Source organism: Peromyscus leucopus, unplaced genomic scaffold, assembly GCF_004664715.2.
Source record: "Peromyscus leucopus breed LL Stock unplaced genomic scaffold, UCI_PerLeu_2.1 scaffold_211, whole genome shotgun sequence".
In the NCBI taxonomy this organism is placed as follows: domain Eukaryota; kingdom Metazoa; phylum Chordata; class Mammalia; order Rodentia; family Cricetidae; genus Peromyscus; species Peromyscus leucopus.
Genome location: NW_023505084.1, coordinates 5,091 through 26,049, shown reverse-complemented (window position 1 = coordinate 26,049; position 20,959 = coordinate 5,091). Strand labels below are relative to the sequence as shown.

Below are 20,959 nucleotides of genomic sequence, written 5' to 3'. Positions count from 1 at the left end.
CTTAGTGCTTGTGTGAAGACCAAGAATGACAGCGGGCTTGTGGCCCTGGAGATCTGTGTACTCGGTGTGGGGCTGCAGGTAGAAAGTCATGCTGGGAGAGTCAGGTGCTGCTGCTCTGTGCTCATCCCTTTGGTGGCTCATTCAATTAGTTGTCAAATATTAGATGCCTACAATGTGTGGTTCTTTTAAAACATGTTGTTGTTGTTGTTGTTGTGTGTGTGTGTGTAGGTCACAGAACAACGATTTTCTCCTTCCACCCTGGGAATCAGCCTTGACAGCAAGTGCTTTTACCTGTTGAACTGTGTCTCTCCAGCCCTCCTAGCCACTCAGGCAGTGTGGGGACACAACAGTCTCTTGAGCTCATAGAACTGTCAGGCTGAGAGAGTGAGGGGAAAGGATTGATAAAGTAGGCAAGGAAACAGAGCGGGAGGATGCTGCAATGGGCAAGAGAAGGGGAGGGAAAGAGGGAGAAGGAGAGATGGAGGGAGAAGGGAAGGGAACAAAGGGCAGCGAGACAAGAGAGGCTGCAAAAAAGTCGATGGGAGCCCAGGGCAAACCTCTTTAAGGAGGCGACTTGCTGAGCAGCCAGAGGGTCCTCGGAACACAGCGAACACACAGATCTTTATGGAAACGAGTGAAGGAAAGACTGGAGAGGGGAGTGAATGACTGAGCCAGCACGCCGACTTCCTCCCAACTCCAGTTCCTGCTGAGCCCACCTGTGAGTGGTGACCCCCGTCCACTCCACCATGGCTGGAACCCATGAGAGAAACCAAAAGTGGGAAGGATGGGAAAGCTTGGGGGTGAGACACTGTTTTCTGTGAGCAATGGGAAGGGACAGAGCAGATGTTCGTCACTGAGTGTACTCTACCCGGGAGGCACCACGGTGCTCTCAACCATTAGCTCTTGGCTCTCAGGCTGCAGAACAGAGACCTGAATCAAATCCCAGCGTGGTGGCTGATGTGCCCTGGGCTTTAAGCCAATCACTTTCCCTTTCTATGCCTTAGTCTCCTTATCCAGTCAGACCTGGCCTTCTAGACTCAGGAATTAGCTATCCAGGTATAACAAGAAGATGGGCCCTTGAACAATGGAAACGTGGGTCCCTAGGAAGGCCACGTCCTCAAATCTCACAGGTGGTGTCAGCCATGCTAGACAATATGGTCTCCTTATATATTACGAATAGGTTCCCAGGTCCAACCCTCAGACATGACAGCTGTGGGGTGTAGGCAGGCAAGGGGGCATTAATGATTGGCTCATGTTACTGGCCACCCATCACTGCCCTCGGAGAATGCTCTGAGCTCCAGCCAGAGAGGTTTGGGTGGGAAATAGAGGTTAACAATTGCTCAGCTTGGGGGTATCTTGTTGTCCTGCTAAGTTCCTGGGAAGGAACAGGCGGGGTTAAACATTAATTCAGGCTCTCCAGCAGCGGGACAGGGGCTAATGCACGAGGAGGGATGGGAGAAGGCAAGGACGGCTTGGACAAGATCCCTGACTGTCAGGTCTAGACCCGGGAGGAGGCTGAGGGGCAGCCAAGCCAGTGTTGACCTAGAGTGCCCCGTGACTTTCTGATAGGTGTTTGAAGAGGCTCGGGAGGACCTGGCTTCTGCAGAGAGGAACAACAGTGAGGCTGGGTGACTTCTCTGAGGCACTGAGCTTGTATGCAGCCAGGCATGGTGGCACACACCTTTAATCCCAGCCCTTGGGAGGCAGAGGCAGGCAGATCTCTGTGAGTTTAAGTCCAGCCTGATCTACAGAGTGAGTTCAAGGCCAGCCTGGGCTACATAGTGAGACCCTGTCCGAAACTAAAAAATAATCCCCCAAACAAATAACAACAAGACAGGAGATGCTGCACTATCAAACTCATGGGCAAAGAGCTGGGGCTTTCGATGTTGGGAAGGTGGCTGATTCCCTCCCCATTACCCAGGCAGGGAAGATGTCTGTGCAGGCCAAGGGGTATGTGTGTATCGGGAGCCACAGGATGAAGCATTTCAGAAACTTATCCATCCAAAGACACACACAGCCCTCCACCCCTGCACTTCCCCTCCCTGGACCCATTTTGGGAGTCCAGAGAAGGTGCCTTGAATATAAAATGCTGACAAACCATCTTGGGGGAGAAGCAAGAGACTCAACATTGGGGCGGACGGCAGAGGTCCGGCTGAACTGTTGTTGCACCATCCAGGACTTTTCAAACAAGAACGGCCCCAGTTCTGACAACACTCTGGAGAGATAACTTCCACTTGGTAGATAAGAACACTGGGCCTTGGAGCTAAGTAATTAGTCCCAAATCACCCAGGGAACTGGTCTTAAAACCAGAGCTTAAGCCAAATCTCCTGATTCCCGGTTTCAGATCCCTGTCAACACCTCCAGGAATGCTGAATGATGCAGTGGTTAAGAGTCTGGACTTTGGAGCATCTCTGGTTGGTTCTAATCCCACTTATGTTGATTACTGGCTGTGTGACCTTGAGCAATTTACTTAACCTCTCTGTGCCCTGGTTTCCTCACCTGGAAGATGAGAAACATTCCTATTTCATAGTCCTTAGGGAGACTGAGCTAATATTTGTAGAATGACTTAAACAGTTCTGGGAACACATGAGTGATGTGTATTTCATTGAATAAAATCAAATCAGCCCAAGGCTATGTCTTTGGTAGGTCAGCTGGACCCTGATGGCCCAGTGTCCACCTCTGCTCCCAGCATACCTGCCCTTACCTGGTCATCTAGAAGAAGCTCACAGAAGGCCGGGATGTACTTGGCCCACTCCACCAGAACCAGCAGCTGCTCCTTCATGGACTCACACACGTCTGTAATGTTGGCGATCTTCTTTGCCCGAATGTCGCCGTTGATCCCAGAGATAGGAGAGGTGATCTATGGGAGACAAGGAAATTCTGGGGGTAGCACCTTTCCCCTGCACTTCCCGTCCCTTGCACGGAGCCCATTCCCTAGGAAGTCCTCTGTCTGGTGGCAGCTGGACTGCATTATACTACCAGGTCAGTAAGAAGCGCTGAGCAAAGGGACAGGGAGGACTCATAAACAGGGAGCACTCTGGACTGCCACCAGCTGCCTGCCCTGCTCCCCTCCCTTCTAGCTCCTCCGAGTCTCAGGAATCCCTTGGGTGTAAAAGAGGAACAAGGCATGACTCTCATCTCATACATGAAGTCACCGTGGCCCAGAGCAGCACTGTGACTTGCCTGAGGTCACCTGGCCAGAGGTTGGCTGAGCCCATTTGCCACCATGTTGCAACGGTTACTTCTTTTTGGTAGCACTACTCTTGAGCCCTCAAGGAGAGCAGTTTGTGTGGCCTGGGAACACGGCCATTGAGATGAACTAGACAGGCCCCCAGGATGCCAGACCTAGGTTCCAGCTCTATCTGTCACAAAACCAGTGTGTGGCACTGGCTTCAGCTTTCTTCCTGCGGTATCTGTGACCCTTTCCATGTGGGGGTCTAGGTTCTGGTAGGAGGACGCAGAGGTAGAAGTGAGTTCCCCCTGAAAGGGAGCCCAGGTAGGTGAGAGAGTCCCTTGGTACCTGCTGAGACAGGACCTCTGCCTGCAGGAGCGCATTAATGGACGGCAGGCTGCTGTCCTCATAACTTGACCTCCGTGTGCTGATCCGGTCCCGCTCATTTTGGACGGCTATGAGGAAGCAGAGAGAGGTAAGGAGGAGCACTAAGTGGGGGGGATGTCCCACAACCATTAAGGAATTGGGAGACGTGGGAGGAGAGGGTTCAACCTGGACTGGGGTCACCAGAGTGCTACAGGTGGACATTTACCGTGTGTGTGTGTGTGTGTGTGTGTGTGTGTGTGTGTGTGTGTGTGTATGTGTGTGTGTATGTGTGTGTGTATGTGTGTGTGTGTGTGTGTGTGTTTGTGTGCGCATGTGAGCATACATGTGCCATGGTGTGTGTGTGGGGGCCCAAGGACAAATTGTAGGAGTTGGTTCTTCTACCATGTGGGTCCCAGGAGTGATCAAATCAGGTTGTTGTCAGGCTTGGTGACTGATGTCCCACTGAGTCATTTCACCTGTCACATTTGGGATTTTTTAACTCAGTTTGCAAAGCTTGCTAGACACCAAAACTTTCCTCTGCCCTATATACAATGAGAAGACTGAAGACCTCATAGGCCATCTGCAGAGGCAGGTCAGTGACAAGTCCGTGGAGGATGGATCACAGTCTGAATAGTACAGTGAGAATCTGCCACCGTCCCAGATCCACGATCCTGCTTGCAAGCCGGTTGATCCCTCCCCTTCCAAATGAGCAACTCTTCTCTCCTGGTGATGCAGGAGTGACCCTGAGATTCCTGAATGCTAGGGAGAAGTCCTGGGTTGGGACCTGGAGGCCCAGCTGCCCTAGTGGACTGTCTGCTGGGAGGAATCCTCCTCTCTAGGCTAACCTGGGAGAATGAGAGGTAAGTAGTCTCTTTCCTTCCCATACTAGGAACTCTCCAGAATCCAAGAACGGAAGGCCTTGTCTCCTAGACCTCCAGCCCACCCTCCACCCCTAGCTGAGCCAGTGGAGGCCTAAGGTACCAGACATCCTCTCACTGTCCCACCTGTCCCCTGGAGTGTAAGGGGCCTCCTATGGAAGGGAGGGGTGAGAGCAAGGCTGCATAGATCTCTCACTCTGTGATGGTGGGGATACCTCCCCCGGGGCCTCTGTTTGCCCATCTATCCAAAGCTCCTTCCCCTCAGCCTGCTCCCCGCCTTGTCTTCCGTCTCAGGAACTGGCAGGCAGTGTCTTCCCTGCACGCAGACACCCTCCCACACACTGGTTCACAAGGACCTGCTGGGATGGTCATCACATGGGAGATCCTGTTCTGCTCCTGAAGGCCCCGCCACTCTCCCAGGGGCTGGGCCAGGCCCTCCTAGAGTTCCTGAGACCCGAGGCTCCTGGCTTTACCTTTTGGGGTTGAGCTGCTCTCAGGGATCCCTCTAAACATATCCGGGTCCCCTGTCACATTCTGCTCAGAACGGATGTCACACTATCTCATCCCTGTCACTACTTCCCTCTCTCTCAGTCTGTCCCCAATACCTGCCGCTCCCTACGCCTAGACGTCCACCCAGGCCACACATGTGCTCAGGGCCTTTGCCCAGCCATTCCTGATGCTTTGAATCCCCTTTTCCATCACCATCAATGGTTGGAGAATAACTCGCTGGTTAAGAGCATGTCCTCCTCCAGGACCTGAGTTCGGATCCCAGAATCCATATTGGGTGGCTCACAAATGCTCTTCAGGAGCCTGCACTCCAGTATGTGTGCATATACACGCAATTAAAAATAAAGCAAGTCTCTAAAAAAAGTGTCACCAGGCAGTGATGGCACACACCTTTAATCCCAGCAGAGGCAGGTGGATCTCTATGAGTGCGAGGCCAGCCAGGTCTACATAGTGAGTTCCAGGACAGCCAGAGCTACATAGAGAAACCCTGTCTCAAAAAAAAAAAAAAAAAAAAAAAAAAAAAAAAAAAAAAAAAAAAAAAAAAAAAGAAGGAAAGAAAGAAAGAAAAAGTCAGGTGCTTTTTCAACCTCCTTTGACACAGTGTTGTGCCCCAGGCTCTGCCCTCTTTTCCTGTTTAAATTTCCCCCAAGGTATCTATTGTAGCATTATTTGCTGAGTTCTTTATTATCTAGCTCCAAAGCTCCAAAAAGCCAGAGCTTCTTCCCTCCTGTTCACCCTGGCCCCTAAAGCACACCCTGACACATAGTAGGTATGCAATAAAGATCTGTGGAGTGAGATGTCGCTGGATAAGACAGCATAGGACTTCACAGAACACTCACACTCTACTCTGCAACTTCCTCTTGATTTCAGAATGTTGAGATCTAGAGCTGGGTGTAGAGGTTCATGCCTGCAATCCCAGCATTTGGGAGGCAGGAGGACAGACCAGCGTGGATTACAGATGTTGGGGCCTGGAGAGATGGCTTAGTTGATGAGGGCATGCACCACTCTTACAGAGGATTCGATTTTGGCTCCCAGCACCCACATCATGTAGCTCACAACTACCTGTAACTCCAGCTCCTGGAGACAGAACACCCTCTTCTGCCTTCTAGTGCATGTACACACGTGTGCATGCACGCACACCCCCACACACATACACACACACAACAACAACAACAATAAATTTAAAAAAGAAAAGGAAAGAAAACAGTGAGACCTTGTTGCAAAAACCCAGAAATAGAAGTCAGAAGTGTAGGACAGAGACCCTGAGGTGTACCAGTCCCCCACTGCACTGGCTGTACCAGCCTGCCACACCCCTCCCTGGCAACCCAGCCTGCCCTGTCGCCTGCCCCCACTGGGCGCTGCGGGGAGGCGGGCGGAATGAAAGGCTGCTGTCAGCAGCTGTGGAGAGAGCTCCTCAAGGTTAGCCTGGCCTTATCAGCACCCGAGCCAGCTCAGTCACGGAATGATGTTTTCCTAATGTTTGCGCAGTATTAGCGGGGTCGGGGACCTAATGTAACTTCCATTGAATATTAACTACAGGACAGAGGTGGAGAGGATATGAGCCTGTCTTCCTAGAGAACCCTGGGTGGGCCCTGGGGGCTGAGCTGGGCTTGTGAAGAAGGTCCTACAGGGTGGACCATGCTCCTCCTTTACTTCTGGGTCTGTCTCTGGCATGGCTTCCTGCTGCCAGGAGCTGGGCCCTTTTCTCTTGGGCCCAAGAGTCAAGACTGGGCAAGTGTTTCTCTCCCTGATTTTAGTCACAAGACAGAATTTTCCACCAGCTGTGTTCTTGTTCATCAACCCCATCCCCCACCCCCGGGCTCTCCCATCCCCAGTCTTTGCTCTCCAGCAAGCCCCTTGTGGGCTCTGTGGCATGTCCTCTGCCCAGGAAGGATGTGACGCTCTTCTCTGCTGTACCGGCAGGTTTCAGTCACCAGGAACAGAATGTGCCACCCTAAATGATCTTTCCAAATTTCAATCCAGAGAACTTGAAGGCTTCGTTCTCACAGCCTTGGATCCTAAACCTCACCCCACCCCACCCCATCCTATCACCTCTCTTGCCTCGATTTCCCTACCTGGGAATCGGGTGGGATCTTCCTTTTCTTGCCCTAGCTGCTCTGGAAGCCTGTTTCCAGCTCACTTTCTGGTCCTCGAGAACTTTAGGGTGTTGGTCCCTAAGTCATGTGCAGGAGAGGTTGACAGGAAACTAAGTAAAAACATGTCACCTGGTCAGCGGCTTTGGGATCTTTCCATCAAGCTGAGGACATGTACTGGGGACTGTTAAGTCTTAGGCAGAGCAAGCAATAACCTTCCTAGTACTTGCCCATGGTGGCCCAGAATGCTTTGCTTTCTTGGTCTACTTGTACTTCACAATCCCTCAATAGTGCAGGTGAGTGTGTGTATGCGCGCGCGCGCGCGCGCGCGCACGCACGCACACACACACACACACACACACACACACACACACACGAGCGTTTACTGGCCTCAGAACTCTCTGTCAGTGGCTTTCCTGTCTTCCTGGTAGAAGGTTTATTTCCCATCCCAAGAAGCAAGCAGTTCAATTCAAGGCTGAGCTAAGGCTGGGTGGGGTGGGGCTCCTCTTCTCTCAGGAGCTGGGATCTAGGGTCACTTGGGTCTGTGGATCCCTGGGACAGGTAGAGCCCAGAGGGGCCAGGAGTGTCCATCAGTTTGCCCCCAGAAACCGTTTAACGAAAGACATATGACACATGACCACATGTAGACTTACTAGTCAGCCATCTGCCTCATTGGTCTGCCTGCTTTTCTCCCATGTACTGATCATTCTACAGGAGAGGTTCATTCCCAAACACAATGCCCTATGGGCAGCCATTGTGCTTAATATCATGGGGTACTGGAAAATAGTATCACCAGGTATTAAACCAAAGCCCTTAGGTTGTAGGCATTTATCCTGTGTCCAGTATTCACACATGCACCACAGTCCCCTTCCATAAAACAGTCCTCAATGAGGTGAGCAGGGCGCCACATGTCCACGGGAAGAGGTGGGCATAGGCCTTTGAAAAAGCCCCAGCCCCCACATCAGAAAAGCAGAGATCTGCCAGAATATGGTGTGTGTAGCAGGACCCCTGGGCTCTAATTTTCCAATAAAACTCTTGAGCTTGCACTGAGGATCTGTAAGGACTCTTCTGAGGGACAGGCAGTAAGAATAATCTCAGAATGGGAGAGCAGAGACTGGGAAGGGAGGTTGTCACGCTTAGCTCGCCTTCTGTCTGGCTCAGCTCAGGATGGGCTGGAGCCCAGTGTGTGTGTGTGTGTGTGTGTGTGTGTGTGTGTGTGTGTGTGTGTGTGTGTTCCCACAGGACTAGACTGAGGGTCTGGCCAGGAGAGCACAGTGTAGGCTGGAAGTAAATATTAGCTGGGAAAAGTGAGTTGAGAGATGAGAAGAGATTTGAAAATGAATTCAAGTTATTTAGAAAAAAGTTTAGAAGGTTTTTTTTTGTGAGTTTAAAAGGAAAATAATTCCTTTTTTCCTCCCCTCCCTCTTTTATCCTCTTTCTCTCCACCTCTGTCTGTCTGTCTCTCTGTCTGTCTCTCTTTCTTCCCCTCTCTCCCTCCCTTTCCCTTCTCTGTCTCTCTCTCTCTGTGTCTCTGTCTCTTTCTCTGTCTGTCTCTGTCTCTGTCTCTCTGTCTCTCTGTCTCTGTCTCTGTCTCTCGTAGGCTGGAGCTGGCCCAGGGCCCTGCATGTTTGCCAGACAATGGTTCTGCTACCATGCTACAGCTCTGGCCACTGAAAACAATACGTGAAGAGGCCTGGGGGGCCCAGTGTAGGGAGCACTGTGTAGGGAGCACTGTGTAGGGAGCATTGTGTAGGGAGCACTGTGTAGGGAGCATTGTGTAGGGAGCACTGTGTAGGGAGCACTGTGTAGGTAAGACTGAGGTGCTCAAACAGCATGAAGCTGGGGGTGGGACCTCTACTCTTCCAGTAACTGCATGGAGGCTTCTGCAAGGCGACTAACCACTGTGGTCCTCGGTTTCTTCCGCCATGAAAGGCGACAGTATTCACTCCAGCCTCACGGAGCTGTCCCAGGAATGAAAGAGGAAGAGCCAGCTCCATGTCTGATGGCGGGAGTTGGCTGGGGCAGAGACTGCTGGGAATAGGACCCTGTCTTTGGACAGGACGCCCAGAATAGGGCCCTCTGGTGACATTTGTGAAGTCTCGGTGACAGGCGCTTGGGTGTTCGCTGTGTGGTGTCCGACACCTTTACTAGCTTGCAGTATCCATTAGAAAAAGTACCCATCTTGGCTGCCTCACGGAGGTACAGGAAAGCCCAGTGGCAGTTGCTGGGAGCCGGAGGAGTGAGTGGGAGCTTTATCTCTGGATCTTTCTCAAGACCAAGCCCAGCCACTCCCTGTGGTCAGATCTGCAGGCCCTCCCTCCTCTCAGCCATTAGCCAGTCATCCCAGGGCCTGTCACAGAGCCATAAAGTATGGCTAGAGTTGTAAATGCCGGGTTGGTTGGAGCCGGGGTGCAGGTGGGGCAGGGGTGTAGGGAGGGCTGAGGCTCACCTTCCTTCTTCATGCCAGCCCGGAAGCACTTCTTGAGTCTGCAGTAGCGGCACTGGTTCCTCTTATCTTTGTCCACTACACACTGCCGGCTAAACCTGGAGAGGACATGGGATGGTGGGATAGAGAAGGCACAGCCTCCCTCTCTTAGGGCGGAATGAGGACCCTGGCTGCTTCTGACCCTGACCCGACTCCCAGCTTCCTTCCTCCATCTCTGCCCACCACGAGTTCTAATGTTAATCCATCGGAAGCCAGAGGGATCTCCGGACTGTCTGAAAGTCCAGTCTGTCCACTCAACATAGGAAACTGAAGCCCAGAAAGGTGACACGTGACGTTGGTCACTCAGCTGACTGTCAGTGGAGCTGAGTTGGAAACCTTAGTCTCTTGAATCCCATAGCATAACTATTTCCACCATCTCCTGTGAGAGCCCACAGCAGGCTGCTGGCTTAGAGTCGGCAGTTGGCTCACAAAAAGTAAAGTCAAGGTTATGGGGGTGGATGAGTTCCAATACTGACTCCGCCACTCAGTTCAAGTTGGCTGGCTTCAGGTAAATTCCTAGCTCTCCAAGACATAGCTTCCTTGTCTACAAAATGAGGGTGATAATTGGGACACTTCAGAAGGGCATTGACAGGTGACAATGAGGTATTGCAGGTTTGGCATGGGACATGGGCTCAGTCAACCACTGCTAATGTTTTACTGTCGTTATCCAAAATGAGAGATGCTTTTGAAGGAGGGATTGTCAGAATCTTGGGAGGGGGGCCACTGGGATAGGTGGAAAGGCTTAGGGCCAATGCCTTGTTGGAACCTAGTAAAAGTAGTATGTTGGAGGGCTGGTCCCATCCTTTCTAAGGTTGGTAGGCAATTGCTAAAGTAGCTGCTACCACCTGTATCCACAGATGCTAACAGATCATCTTTGTAGGCCTGGAAGGCCAGATGCCTCAAGAGGGACCCCTGGAGGACATGAACCCCAACATATACATTTTCCAGCCGAGTAAGGCGAGGCCCAAGCTGGCTCCTCACCTGCAGGAATACATGTGGTTCTTCCTCACACTCCTCCTGAAGAATCCCTTGCAGCCATCACAGCTTGAGGCTCCGTAGTGTTTGCCTGTGGCCCGGTCTCCACAGATGGCACACAGGGCACTGACGCCCAAGCTGTTGGATGAGTTGAGGTTGGCGCCTTCAGACGGGGATGTGTCTGCACCAAAAGAGAGTGAGTGAGAACCCAGGAGGGGCAGAGAGTGAAGGAGAGGGGGAGCCTGAGACATAACGGGTTCTCCACAGCTGGGGGCTATGTCCGCTCCGTCCTTCTGCTCTCAGGGTCACTGGGTTTTCAGAGTCTCAGTTTCCGTCTGTACATCAGAACCAGCTGTACTGCCGGTCTCCTGGGGCACCGGCAATGACTTGCTTCTGCACAGAGAAGGAAGCTATACAGCTCCAGCTTCCTCAGGAAGGATTGAAGCCTGACCACCACTTAGCCGCAGTCATTTACAGTCTCCTGGTTGGGAGCTACGGGAGAGCCAGCGACCACCCCTGTCTCTTCCTCATCAGGATAACCGGAACAGGAGTACCTGAGCTTAGCCCTAGACCCACAGACTCCCCCAAGGAGGGGAAAGTTATACACCAAGAACGGTCTTTCCTTTGCCTATGGGCCAGGTGCTGACAAGGGTCTGGGCAGATGCTGAACCCTCTTACCACAGACGAGAAGCCATCTCCCAGTCAGAGTGTGAGCAGGGCACTCAAGACCTCTGGCAAAGGAGGCTTCAGCTTGTGAGCATTTGTGCCAATACCACCCCTAGTTTACTTTTGGTCTGGACCAGCTCCTTTTCCTAGCTCCAATTTCACCTGGCCTCGATTTCCCTAACTATAAAATGGATCAGTTTAACTGGTTTGGTTGGTTTTAAAGAAAAAAAAAAAGTCAGCAGAAGATATTTCTTTTTCTAAAAGCAAATCTTCCACCATAGATAAATTCTTTAGGAAACCTCTTTACTGGGGAGGTAAAAACAGGAGGATGGAGAATTCAAGCCTAGCCTCAGCTACATAGTAAGTATGAGGTCAGTCTGGGCTACCTGAGACATTGTCTCAAAAAAAAAAAATCACCCTTAGGAGATTATAAACTCTATAATAATTTCCCCAAAACAAAAGTGCATGCATGTTCACAACACACACACACACACACACACACACACACACACACACACACACACACACACAGAGGAAGGACTCTGACTATGACCTTGGATTCCTAAGAGAATGTCCTATTGCAAACGGGAGAAGGCTGTGATAAAGCGTTGACCCTGAAGCCTCACAGCATAGGATCAAATCCCCACTGATCTTGTGGCACTGGGTTATTTCTTGTCCTTGTCCACCCTGAGCTGTTCATAGGCTCAGTGAGTCTGCCGGAAGTGCTTGGCATACAACAGGCTCTGGATCTGTGTCTGTGGACTAAATGCTTCTCTCCAGAAGAGAACTGTCCCATCCCAGCAGGCGTCTTGCAGCTGTTTCTCGTCTCTGCTGCCTCCTGGCTGAACTCTTCCTAGGACTCCTGAATGTCCCGAGTGGAGCCCCTCCAGCTGGTGAATTATTCCCAAGGCAGGGATAATTGTTAAGCTCCATTGGTGCCCTTTCTCCCTCAGCCTCTCCTCCCTCGACCCCCGGGAAGAGCTGAGGCTGGCAGGGCGTCCTCTTGCTGGGCAGCCTGGTTTGGGCATAGTTAGCCGGATCATCTCCCCTGAGGTCAGCAGGCTACTTCCATTTCCAGGTTAAGAAGACTGAGGCTTGGAGAGAAGAGGGACTTGTCCAGTGTCATCACAGTGCTTCCAGACACAGGGGCTGGGTTTATGGGGTGGTGTGCCATGCTCAGGCACGCTGCCCATGCCTGGGCATCTGTGAGGACCCTTCTGCTGTTTCTGAATTGGGGATGGGAGGTGGGAGCAGATATCCTTAGAATCTTCTAGCCATCGGCTCAGGATGGACCCCCAATCACTTTGGAAGACAACCTCCTGTAATCCGAACTCCATTCCTCTGTGAACTCCAGCAGGGCATACAGACCCTTCCATCATATGGAGAGTCCTACAGACCACCCATGGTCGGGGCCAAGAAAAGCCCTTGTAAACCTTATACTGTGTACTACCAATCTCCATTTTACAGCTAAGGAAACTGAGGCTGGGGAGGAAGGTTTTTCCAGAGCTGGGGGGCGACTGATGTGTCCTCAGGGCACTTAAGGGCTTGGTGTAGGAGCACAGGACTCCTAGGTACTGAAGGGGCTGTGTGGTGGCCAGGAGTGTGCCAGCATGTACTGTCCCTGTGTGTCACATGATACCGTCTCAGGGCAGAAGCAACTTATTCACCACCTCCAGTGTGTTTTTTCCCTGAGCACCTCCCCTGAACTGTCCACCCTTCTGAAAGTTTTGGCCAACAGGGCTGGGGTAAAGGAACCTATTTTTACACCGCACAAGAGACAAAGGAGAGGTAATGTGCCCAAGGTCACACCATGCACGGCACGAGACATTAGCGCCCGGCAGTTGGGGGACTGACCATGGACAGAGCCCACAAGCTGTCTCCGCTCTCTAGCTGGACTGAGAGCACAGTTCTCCAGACCTGAGCCCGGTAGCCTGACATCTGCTGCGGGGGCCAGAGTCACCAATGGAAGGTGGTGGCGGGCCAGCCTCAGCCAGGTGCCATCTCTCCAGGGCTAGTCTGGAACCTGGTCCCCTCCTTCCCAGGAGCTTCCCATCCTCCAGGAAGGCTACCTTCTCAAACCCCTGGCAAAGAAAAACCATCCCCCTGCTTACAAACGTGTTCTCAGTGATACTGGAGCAGGTGTTTGAACCAAAGTGACACACGCTGACAACAGAATTGGCTCAGAGATAAACACACATGCTGCTGATGTGAATCCCAATGTTTGGTATATAGTAATAATTAAGACCTTCGTAACATAACCCTGGTATTTTTCGAGGCTGGAGCACAGGATCCCAAGTTCCAGGCCAGCCTGGGAGTATGTTCTAAGTTTCAGGCCAGCTCAGGAACATATACTCTGCATTAAAAAAAAAAAAAATCGGGTGTGGTAGTACACCCCTTTAATCCCAATATTTGGGAGGCAGAGGCGATAGGATCTCTGTGATTTTGAGGCCAGCCTAGTCTATGTAGTGAGTTTCAGACCAGCTATAGCTAGGTAAAGACCCTGTCTCAAAATAAAATGTAATAAACGAAAACCCGTGCGACGGAACTGCACAACTGTGCACATTAGAGAGCGCCGCACAGGGTCTATATGCCCATGCGCATATGCAAAATGCCGCGCAGGGCCCCCAGGCAGGAAGCACAGGGTACGTCCACAAGGCCACACTCACAAACATGTCAGGCGCATGACCCACATTCACAGAGACACTATACATACACACATACAGGCAAGCATGAAAAACAAAATCCCGGGGAGAGACAAGCACAGACCGTTCAACAAACCCACACAGATGAAGGCTGGACATGAACCTAAGGGGGGGGGCAAACAGCCAGCTGTATGCTTGGGTTTGCCACGCCACCCCCGCACTTATATGGACCCTAGGACCGTGCATGTAAACCACACCGCTGTGTGGCCTTTCTAGCTGGGAAGCCTGAAAATTCCACTTCCCCCCAACCCCGAACTCCAGTTTCCCTGAAATGTAGCCATGACTCCCGTGACCATCTCTAGGAACAGGACAGGCCTTTTGTAGCTTGCACATAGGCCCAGGGGCTTGAAGAAGGGGCCATGGTGAGTGGGATTTCCACAGCTACACAGAGGAAGCTCACCATCACGGCCTGCTGCTGTAACATGGTAGGGAAGGCGGTGTGAGATCCCGGGGCCTAAGTAGGGAGGATCTGGGGAACGTTCCTGTTGGAAATCCACCTCTGCAGGCCTCCCTCACCCAGAATGCCTCTTGCTGGGCCCACTTGCTTCACCTGGCAACACCTGTAGGAGCCTATAGGGCCAACCTACCATTTCCCGTATTTCTCCTCCCATCCCAAAGTCCAGTGCCAAAGATCCACTCCATACCTGGGCACATCTGCCCCCACCTACCATTGCCCATGGTCAACACCTGCACATTTTCAAACTCCAGGGTGGTGTAGGCTGGGTCCAGAGCAGCACTGTAGTCAGCCATATCCATGTCGACGAGGGTTTTAGAGAGTCGCATTCTCCCCTACCCACAGCTCAGCCCCCTGTCCTGCCCTGCCCAGGATGCCACCCAAGCCCCTGGGCTGAGCCCCAGCCCCCCGTCCCCGCCCTCTCCCTGCCTCCTCCCAGGTCCCCTCTCTGCCCTCCTCTGTTTCAAACTGTCCTCTGGGAGACTCAGCCTGGCGTCCCGGCCTAGCCTCTGCAGAGGGTGGAGGCACTGTGGGGAGGGGTGGGGGTTAATGGTTAATCACCCCCGTTGCTGGGTAGGCTGGGTGGAGCCGCGGGGATTTGGCTGTTTGTTGGTTTCTGACTGACACCTGGGGTGCTAATTAGAACTGTTGGGCCCCAGCTCATTAATATTCAGTTACCGATCTTCCAAGGCAGGCACCAGACGGGGCTGGCCTCTGTTGGACCCCTTACCTCAGTAGCCCCCAAGCCAATGTCACTCCAAGTTGGCTGTCCCAGCTGACAAACTTAGACACTGACAAGTCTACCTCCAAGGAGTCCTAATCCAACCACTTTTCCAAATCATTGACTTCCATCCTCAATGCTGTGGCAGAGATAAAGCCGTCCCAAGGCCCCTGAACTGGAAATCTAAACCCCACACTTGGGTCTTCTGGATCCTTGCTGAAGAAGACTCTTCTGGTTCCCTTCTAGGTTCTCACCTGCCCTGGGAGCCGCTGGGACCCACCTTCAGGTCCCTTCCCAGCCCCTGATAGCTCCTAGCGGCTCCAGCTGGACCAGACGCCAGAGATGGTCCCCTGTCACACTGAATGCTTCCACAGTCCCCACCCATCCCAAGACAGGCACAATCGAGCTCTGCAGGCGTATGCCCAGGGAATACGTCCTGCTAACTGTAACTCTAGGTAAATGATTCTCCTTCCAAGTGTCGGCTTTCCCTCTCTATCAGATCCACCGTCAGTCTGAAAGGGTAGTTTGGGCATTACATGAGATATAGAAAATAACTGTTAGGGTACGCTGGCCAGGGCCTCACCTCCAGCCCATCATTTTTGTCCTCCTGTGTAGCCAGGGCAGTGCTCAAATTCTTGACACTCCTGCCTCGCCTCCCAAGAGCCAGAATGAACAGGAACATGCCCCCATGCCCAACTAATTCCTCTTCTCCTTGTGTCCGCTTTCTGCTTCCCTGTTTCTCTCTGTCCACCTCTTCCCTTTGGGGTGGGCTTCATGGATGTACCCCTGTACAGTCACAGGGGAGCTCTATGCTCAAAATATCTCTGCGTGGCTCAACACTCATTCCAGCCTTTAACATTTTTTTTTTTTCAGATGAAAAAAAATCAATTATCTGGGGCAGTGATGGCGCATGCCTTTAATCCCAGCACTCAGGAAGCAGAGCCAGGCAGATTTCTGTGAGTTCGAGGCCAGCCTGGTCTACAGAACGAGATCCAGGGCAGGCACCAAAGCTGCACAGAGAAACCCTGTCTTGAAAAAAAAAAAATATCTGTATGGATGTTTTGCCTGCATGTATGTCTGTGCATCACATGCATGCCTGGTATCAGTGGAGGCCAGAAGAAGGTGTTAGACCCCACTGGAACTGGAGTTACAGACAGTTGTGACCTACCATGTGGGTGCTGGGAATTAAATTCTTGGCCTCTAGAAGAGCTGTCAGTGTCTTAACTGCTGAGTCATCTCTCAGTCCTACATCCCCCATCCCCCTACTTTTTTTTTTTTTTTTTTTTTTTTTGGTTTTCTGAGACAGGGTTTCTCTGTGTAGTTTTGGTGCCTGTCCTGGATCTTGCTCTGTAGACCAGGCTGGCCTCGAACTCACAGAGATCCACCTGGCTCTGCCTCTGCCTCCCAAGTGCTGGGATAAAGGCGTGTGCCACCACCGCCTGGCCCCCATCCCCATTTTTAGCCTTTAAAACCTTTTTTCTTTACATTTCCATTCATTGGCTACATCTTTTATGAGGTTTAACTATGAGCCCGGTGCACCTGTCCCCTCGTACTTTTGTTTTGAGTCTGAACAATTACGCAATTCCCCTCTGTGCTCTTCTCTGCTGACACAGTGTGTGTGTGTGTGTGTGTGTGTGTGTGTGTGTGTGTGTGTGTGTGTGTTCGCTTTTTCAAGACAGGGTTTCTCTGTGGAGCTCTGGCTGTCCTTGAACTCACTCTGTAGACCAGGCTGGCCTCGAACTCACATGCTTCTGCCTCCCCAGTGCTGGGATTAAAGGCATGCACCACCACCGCTTCTCTGCTGACACTTTTAAGGCTCCCACACTAGCCGGGGAGAGAGAGTCGCTAAAGACTGAGCGTGAAGGCAGTAGCTTTGGAAGCTTCAGGGCCTGTCTTGCTCAGCACGTTGAAAGAGCGAGTCAGAGGCATGGTAATAACACAGAGTGAGAATGAGAGACAGAGCCTACTTAGGAATGAGTGAATGAACCAGAAAAGTGAGTGACTAGGAGACCAGGGAAATTAATGCATGAGTGGAATGAAGGAGTGAAATTCATGAGTATATAAAAGGGTGAATGGATGAGAAGAGAATCAATGAATGGATGTGTGAGTGGAAGAGCGGGCAGGTAAATGTGCCTTCACACCATATTGATGCAACCTTCTTTCTGTGCTGCTTAGCTTTATCATGCCCCTGCCATCCTGTCCCAAGAGACAAGATGGTGGAAGAGAGTGTGGGAGGCAGTTGTGGGGAAGAAAATGATTAGAATCGGAGGCCAAGAGCCCTAGCTTTAGAAATCACCCCGGCGACCCACAAGTTGGCTCTACAGGTAAAGCACTTGCCTTGCAAGCTTGGTGATCCGCGTTTGATCCCTGGCATGCCTTGTTTCTATCATGTACACTCTCACATGATCAAACACAAATAGAAACGATTTCTGTCAATTCACATCTCTCTGGGCAACTCTCCCTTTCATTATTATTGGGGAAAGATCCTAGTCTCATCCTCCATTTCTTGGTTGAAGGGAGAGGAAAGATTGGAACCTGCAGCCCACACCCTGAGATCCCAAAAAGGTCTGATGTTGACTTCAGACTCTTTCAGGTCCTTTCCAGCTCCGCTTGGCAACATCTGGACCCAGAGATCTTAGCAATGGGGGTTGGGCTGGGAGGAAAGGGAAGACATGTGACAGGCCATGCACAGTAGTTAACATTTCTGTCCTACATGTGACTTGTCGCCTGGGAGGGACGCAATTCCATGTTTCTACAAGTGGAATGTGATCGCTAGCAAGTCAGATTTTACTAGCTAACAAGCCAACAATGGGCCTTTTTATAGTCTATGATCAACTAGGGTTGGCCAGAGCACATCATGTTTAGACAAAGATCTAATAACAAGTGGATGAGAAAGCCTGCATGAGGAGGACTGCCTGGTACCCAAACCATGGCATGTATGGCATATTGCACACTCCACACCCATGTCCCACCTTGTCACAACTCACCCACAGCAGCCTACCCACCCATCAATCATAAATCACATAACTGTCTCACTCATAATTCCCTCCACCTTCAGCTTATTCTGGGCAATACCCTCCCGGCTGCTCTCCTTCACCTCGACACACCACCTCTGTGATCTAACAGTCCTGGAGTCTGGGACAAGCTATTTTATTTTATTTTTGGTTTTTCAAGACATGATTTCTCTGTGTAGCTTTGCGCCTTTCCTGGATCTCGCTCTGTAGACCAGGCTGGCCTCGAACTCACAGAGATCCGCCTGCCTCTGCCTCCCGAGTGCTGGGATTAAAGGCGTGCGCCACCACTGCCCGGCTTGGGACAAGCCATTTTAAATCTAGTGTCTCTGTAAAATGGGCCTAATTTGTGAGGCTTGTTGTTGTTGTTTGGTTTGATTAAGTGAGATCTTGCTGTCACTGAGCTATTCCTGCTCACTGTCTCTGAGATCAGGTAGTCCGAAATACGTGGGTGAAAATCTCTGTCACCTCAGCATCAGGAAATGGAAAATGAAGTGGATCCTTCCCACAGATGAGTGGCTGTGGGCAGTAAGTGACCAGGGTGTAAGTCAGCCCTCCTGTTCTCTATTCAGGTTCTGTATTTACGGACTGACAGTTTGGATAGAAAATGGTGGGGGGAAATGTGTCTGAGCAGGGTGTGGTGGACACGCATGTAACCCTAGCACTTGGGAGGTAGAGGCGAAGAAGGTGAGGAGTTAAGACGGGCCTGGAATATATGAAACTTTGTCTCAACAACAACAATAACCACGGGGCTGGAGCGGTGACTTAGCAGGTGTTTGTCTCACAAAACTGCTGGCCTGAGTTCAATTCCTGGAACACACAGAAGAGAACCAATCCCTAAAGCAAAGTCTTCTGGCCTCAACAAGATGGTGCCCACCCCACCCCACCCCTCTATCTCGGCCCCCAGCCCTACCCCACCTCTACCTCTCTATACCCACAAATATAAATTATTTTTATTCAAAAACAACACAAGGGTCCTGGGGAGATGGCTCAGTGGGTAGTGTCTGTCGCACAAGCCTGAGGACCCGAGTTCAGATCCCCGGCCCCCACAGGAAGAACTGGACACGGTGTTGCATGTTTCTGATCTCAGTAATAGCAGGCAGACACAGGAGGCCCCCAAGGCTCACTGTCCAGCCAACCTAACCCATCAGGGAGCTCCAGGCTCCGTGAGAGAGCTTGTCAAAAACCAAAGTGGAAAGTGATCGAGGGGAATGGATGTCAACTCCACATGTACAGGCATATACACATATGTACACATCCCACATACACACACATGTGCACACACCTGAATAAACCACAAACATATGAACACACATAATACCAAAATTATTATTATTATTGCTAGTATTATTTCTGTATGCCTAGCTCAACATGTACAAATGGGGGAATATTCATTTATTTAAGATGGGCTTTACTGTGTTATCCAACCTGGCCTTGAGATCCTGGGCACAAGCAATCCCCCTGCCTCTGCTTCCTGGGAGTTGGAACACAGGCAAGCTCCACATGCCTGACCATTGTACAGATTTTTTTTTTCTTGTCATTACTCCTTAACTAATTTAACCTAACAACAACAACAACAAAAAAAAAAAGACAAAACAAAAAACAAAAAACAAAAAACAGTTACATAGCACTCCCATAGGGACATACAGAATCTGAAGATGACTAAAAATACAGTGGGCTGTGTATAGGTCACATGCAAATGCTACAGTCATTGATATCAAGTGCTTGAGTACCTGCGAATTTGGATCTCTGAGGAAGGTACTGGGACCTCCCTCATGGATGCCCAGGGATACAATGGACAACAGTAGTGATTGTCATCACTGGTTGGGTACTCCTGGCGCCACTGGCCACATAAGCCCAACCCCTTCTTCACCTTGTAGATGGAGACAGGGCATGAGCAGGCAAGAGGATGGTCCAGAGAGGTGGCTGCTGACAGGAGGTGGGCTGGGAGGTCACATCTCTGCTGTGAACAGAGGTCAAGGGCCCTGCCACAAGGAATCGTATCCTTCTCCCTCACTCTTGATTTTTGAGACAGGATCTGGTGTAGCCCAGGCTCTCTATGTAGCCCAGGCTGGCTTTAATATCTGATCCTCCTGTTTCCATCTTCTGAGTGCTTCGATTGCAAGTGTGTGCCACCCGGGCTGGTTCAAACCGTGCTTCAGACTGAACCCAGCACTTCGCTCATGCTACCTAAGCCCTCCACTGACTGAGGAGGCTGCATCCTCAGCCCCTAGAGCAAACTGCAGTAACAGCAAATGGCTGTGGAAGCATGTTCTTGGCCTCAAGATAAGAACCCCCGTCTCCTCATTTTTCCTGAGGCCCAGGGTGTCCTCACGTTATAAGACCAAATGAGACTCAATGAGGTAAATGAAGTACATTTGCCCAAAGGCCACGAGTCTTGTAACAGAAGAGTCTGCCGCTTGAACCGAGGCTGGCTATGGGGCTAAGGGCCTCTCTCTCGGTGTTGCTCCACTCCCAGGTTCCCTGGAATAGCTATAGTATCCTGAAGGGTGGGTCTGACTCCAGCTGGTTTCTCTATCGCGGTACAGCATGGGTGTTATCGTGAACCTGAGTAGCCACGGCCCTGTCTCTGGCCACATGCAGCTCTAGGGGCTTACTACAGACATCCAGCCACCTGGGGTCACCTGGCGCCTTGGCTTCTCCTCTCCGAGCTCACCTCACCTCTATCTCCTCTCCTTCCTCCCCCGCCTGCCCCCCGGGGCGCAGCGCCGGGGAAATGAGCACTTATCGAGACAAAGAACAAAAGTCGTGGGGGCAAGAAGCCAAGAGCCATCTCTAGTCTGGGGTAGGTAGGGCCTTCAGCTTCGCCCCTTTGAAATTTCAAATTCCAGTTTGTGGACAAAGTCCTAACTATCTCACAATATAGGTCCCCAACTGCTGACCAAACTCCAGTCCAGGCAGCCACCTG

The 20,959-nt window shown here is 51.4% G+C and overlaps 1 protein-coding gene across 1 annotated transcript; it reads right to left on the bottom strand.

Moving 5' to 3' along the window:
• Positions 1 to 1,817: 1,817 nt before the first annotated feature.
• LOC114692596 (hepatocyte nuclear factor 4-alpha) lies at positions 1,818 to 14,779 on the bottom strand. Its single transcript, XM_037201878.1, has 5 exons — positions 14,513 to 14,779; positions 10,483 to 10,657; positions 9,466 to 9,560; positions 3,521 to 3,627; positions 1,818 to 2,860 (listed from the first exon to the last, which is right to left on the bottom strand). The coding sequence occupies exons 1-5, from the start codon at positions 14,625 to 14,627 to the stop codon at positions 2,648 to 2,650; spliced, it is 705 nt and encodes a 234-aa protein (XP_037057773.1). The 5' UTR covers positions 14,628 to 14,779; the 3' UTR covers positions 1,818 to 2,647.
• Between the last annotated feature and the right edge of the window lie 6,180 nt (positions 14,780 to 20,959).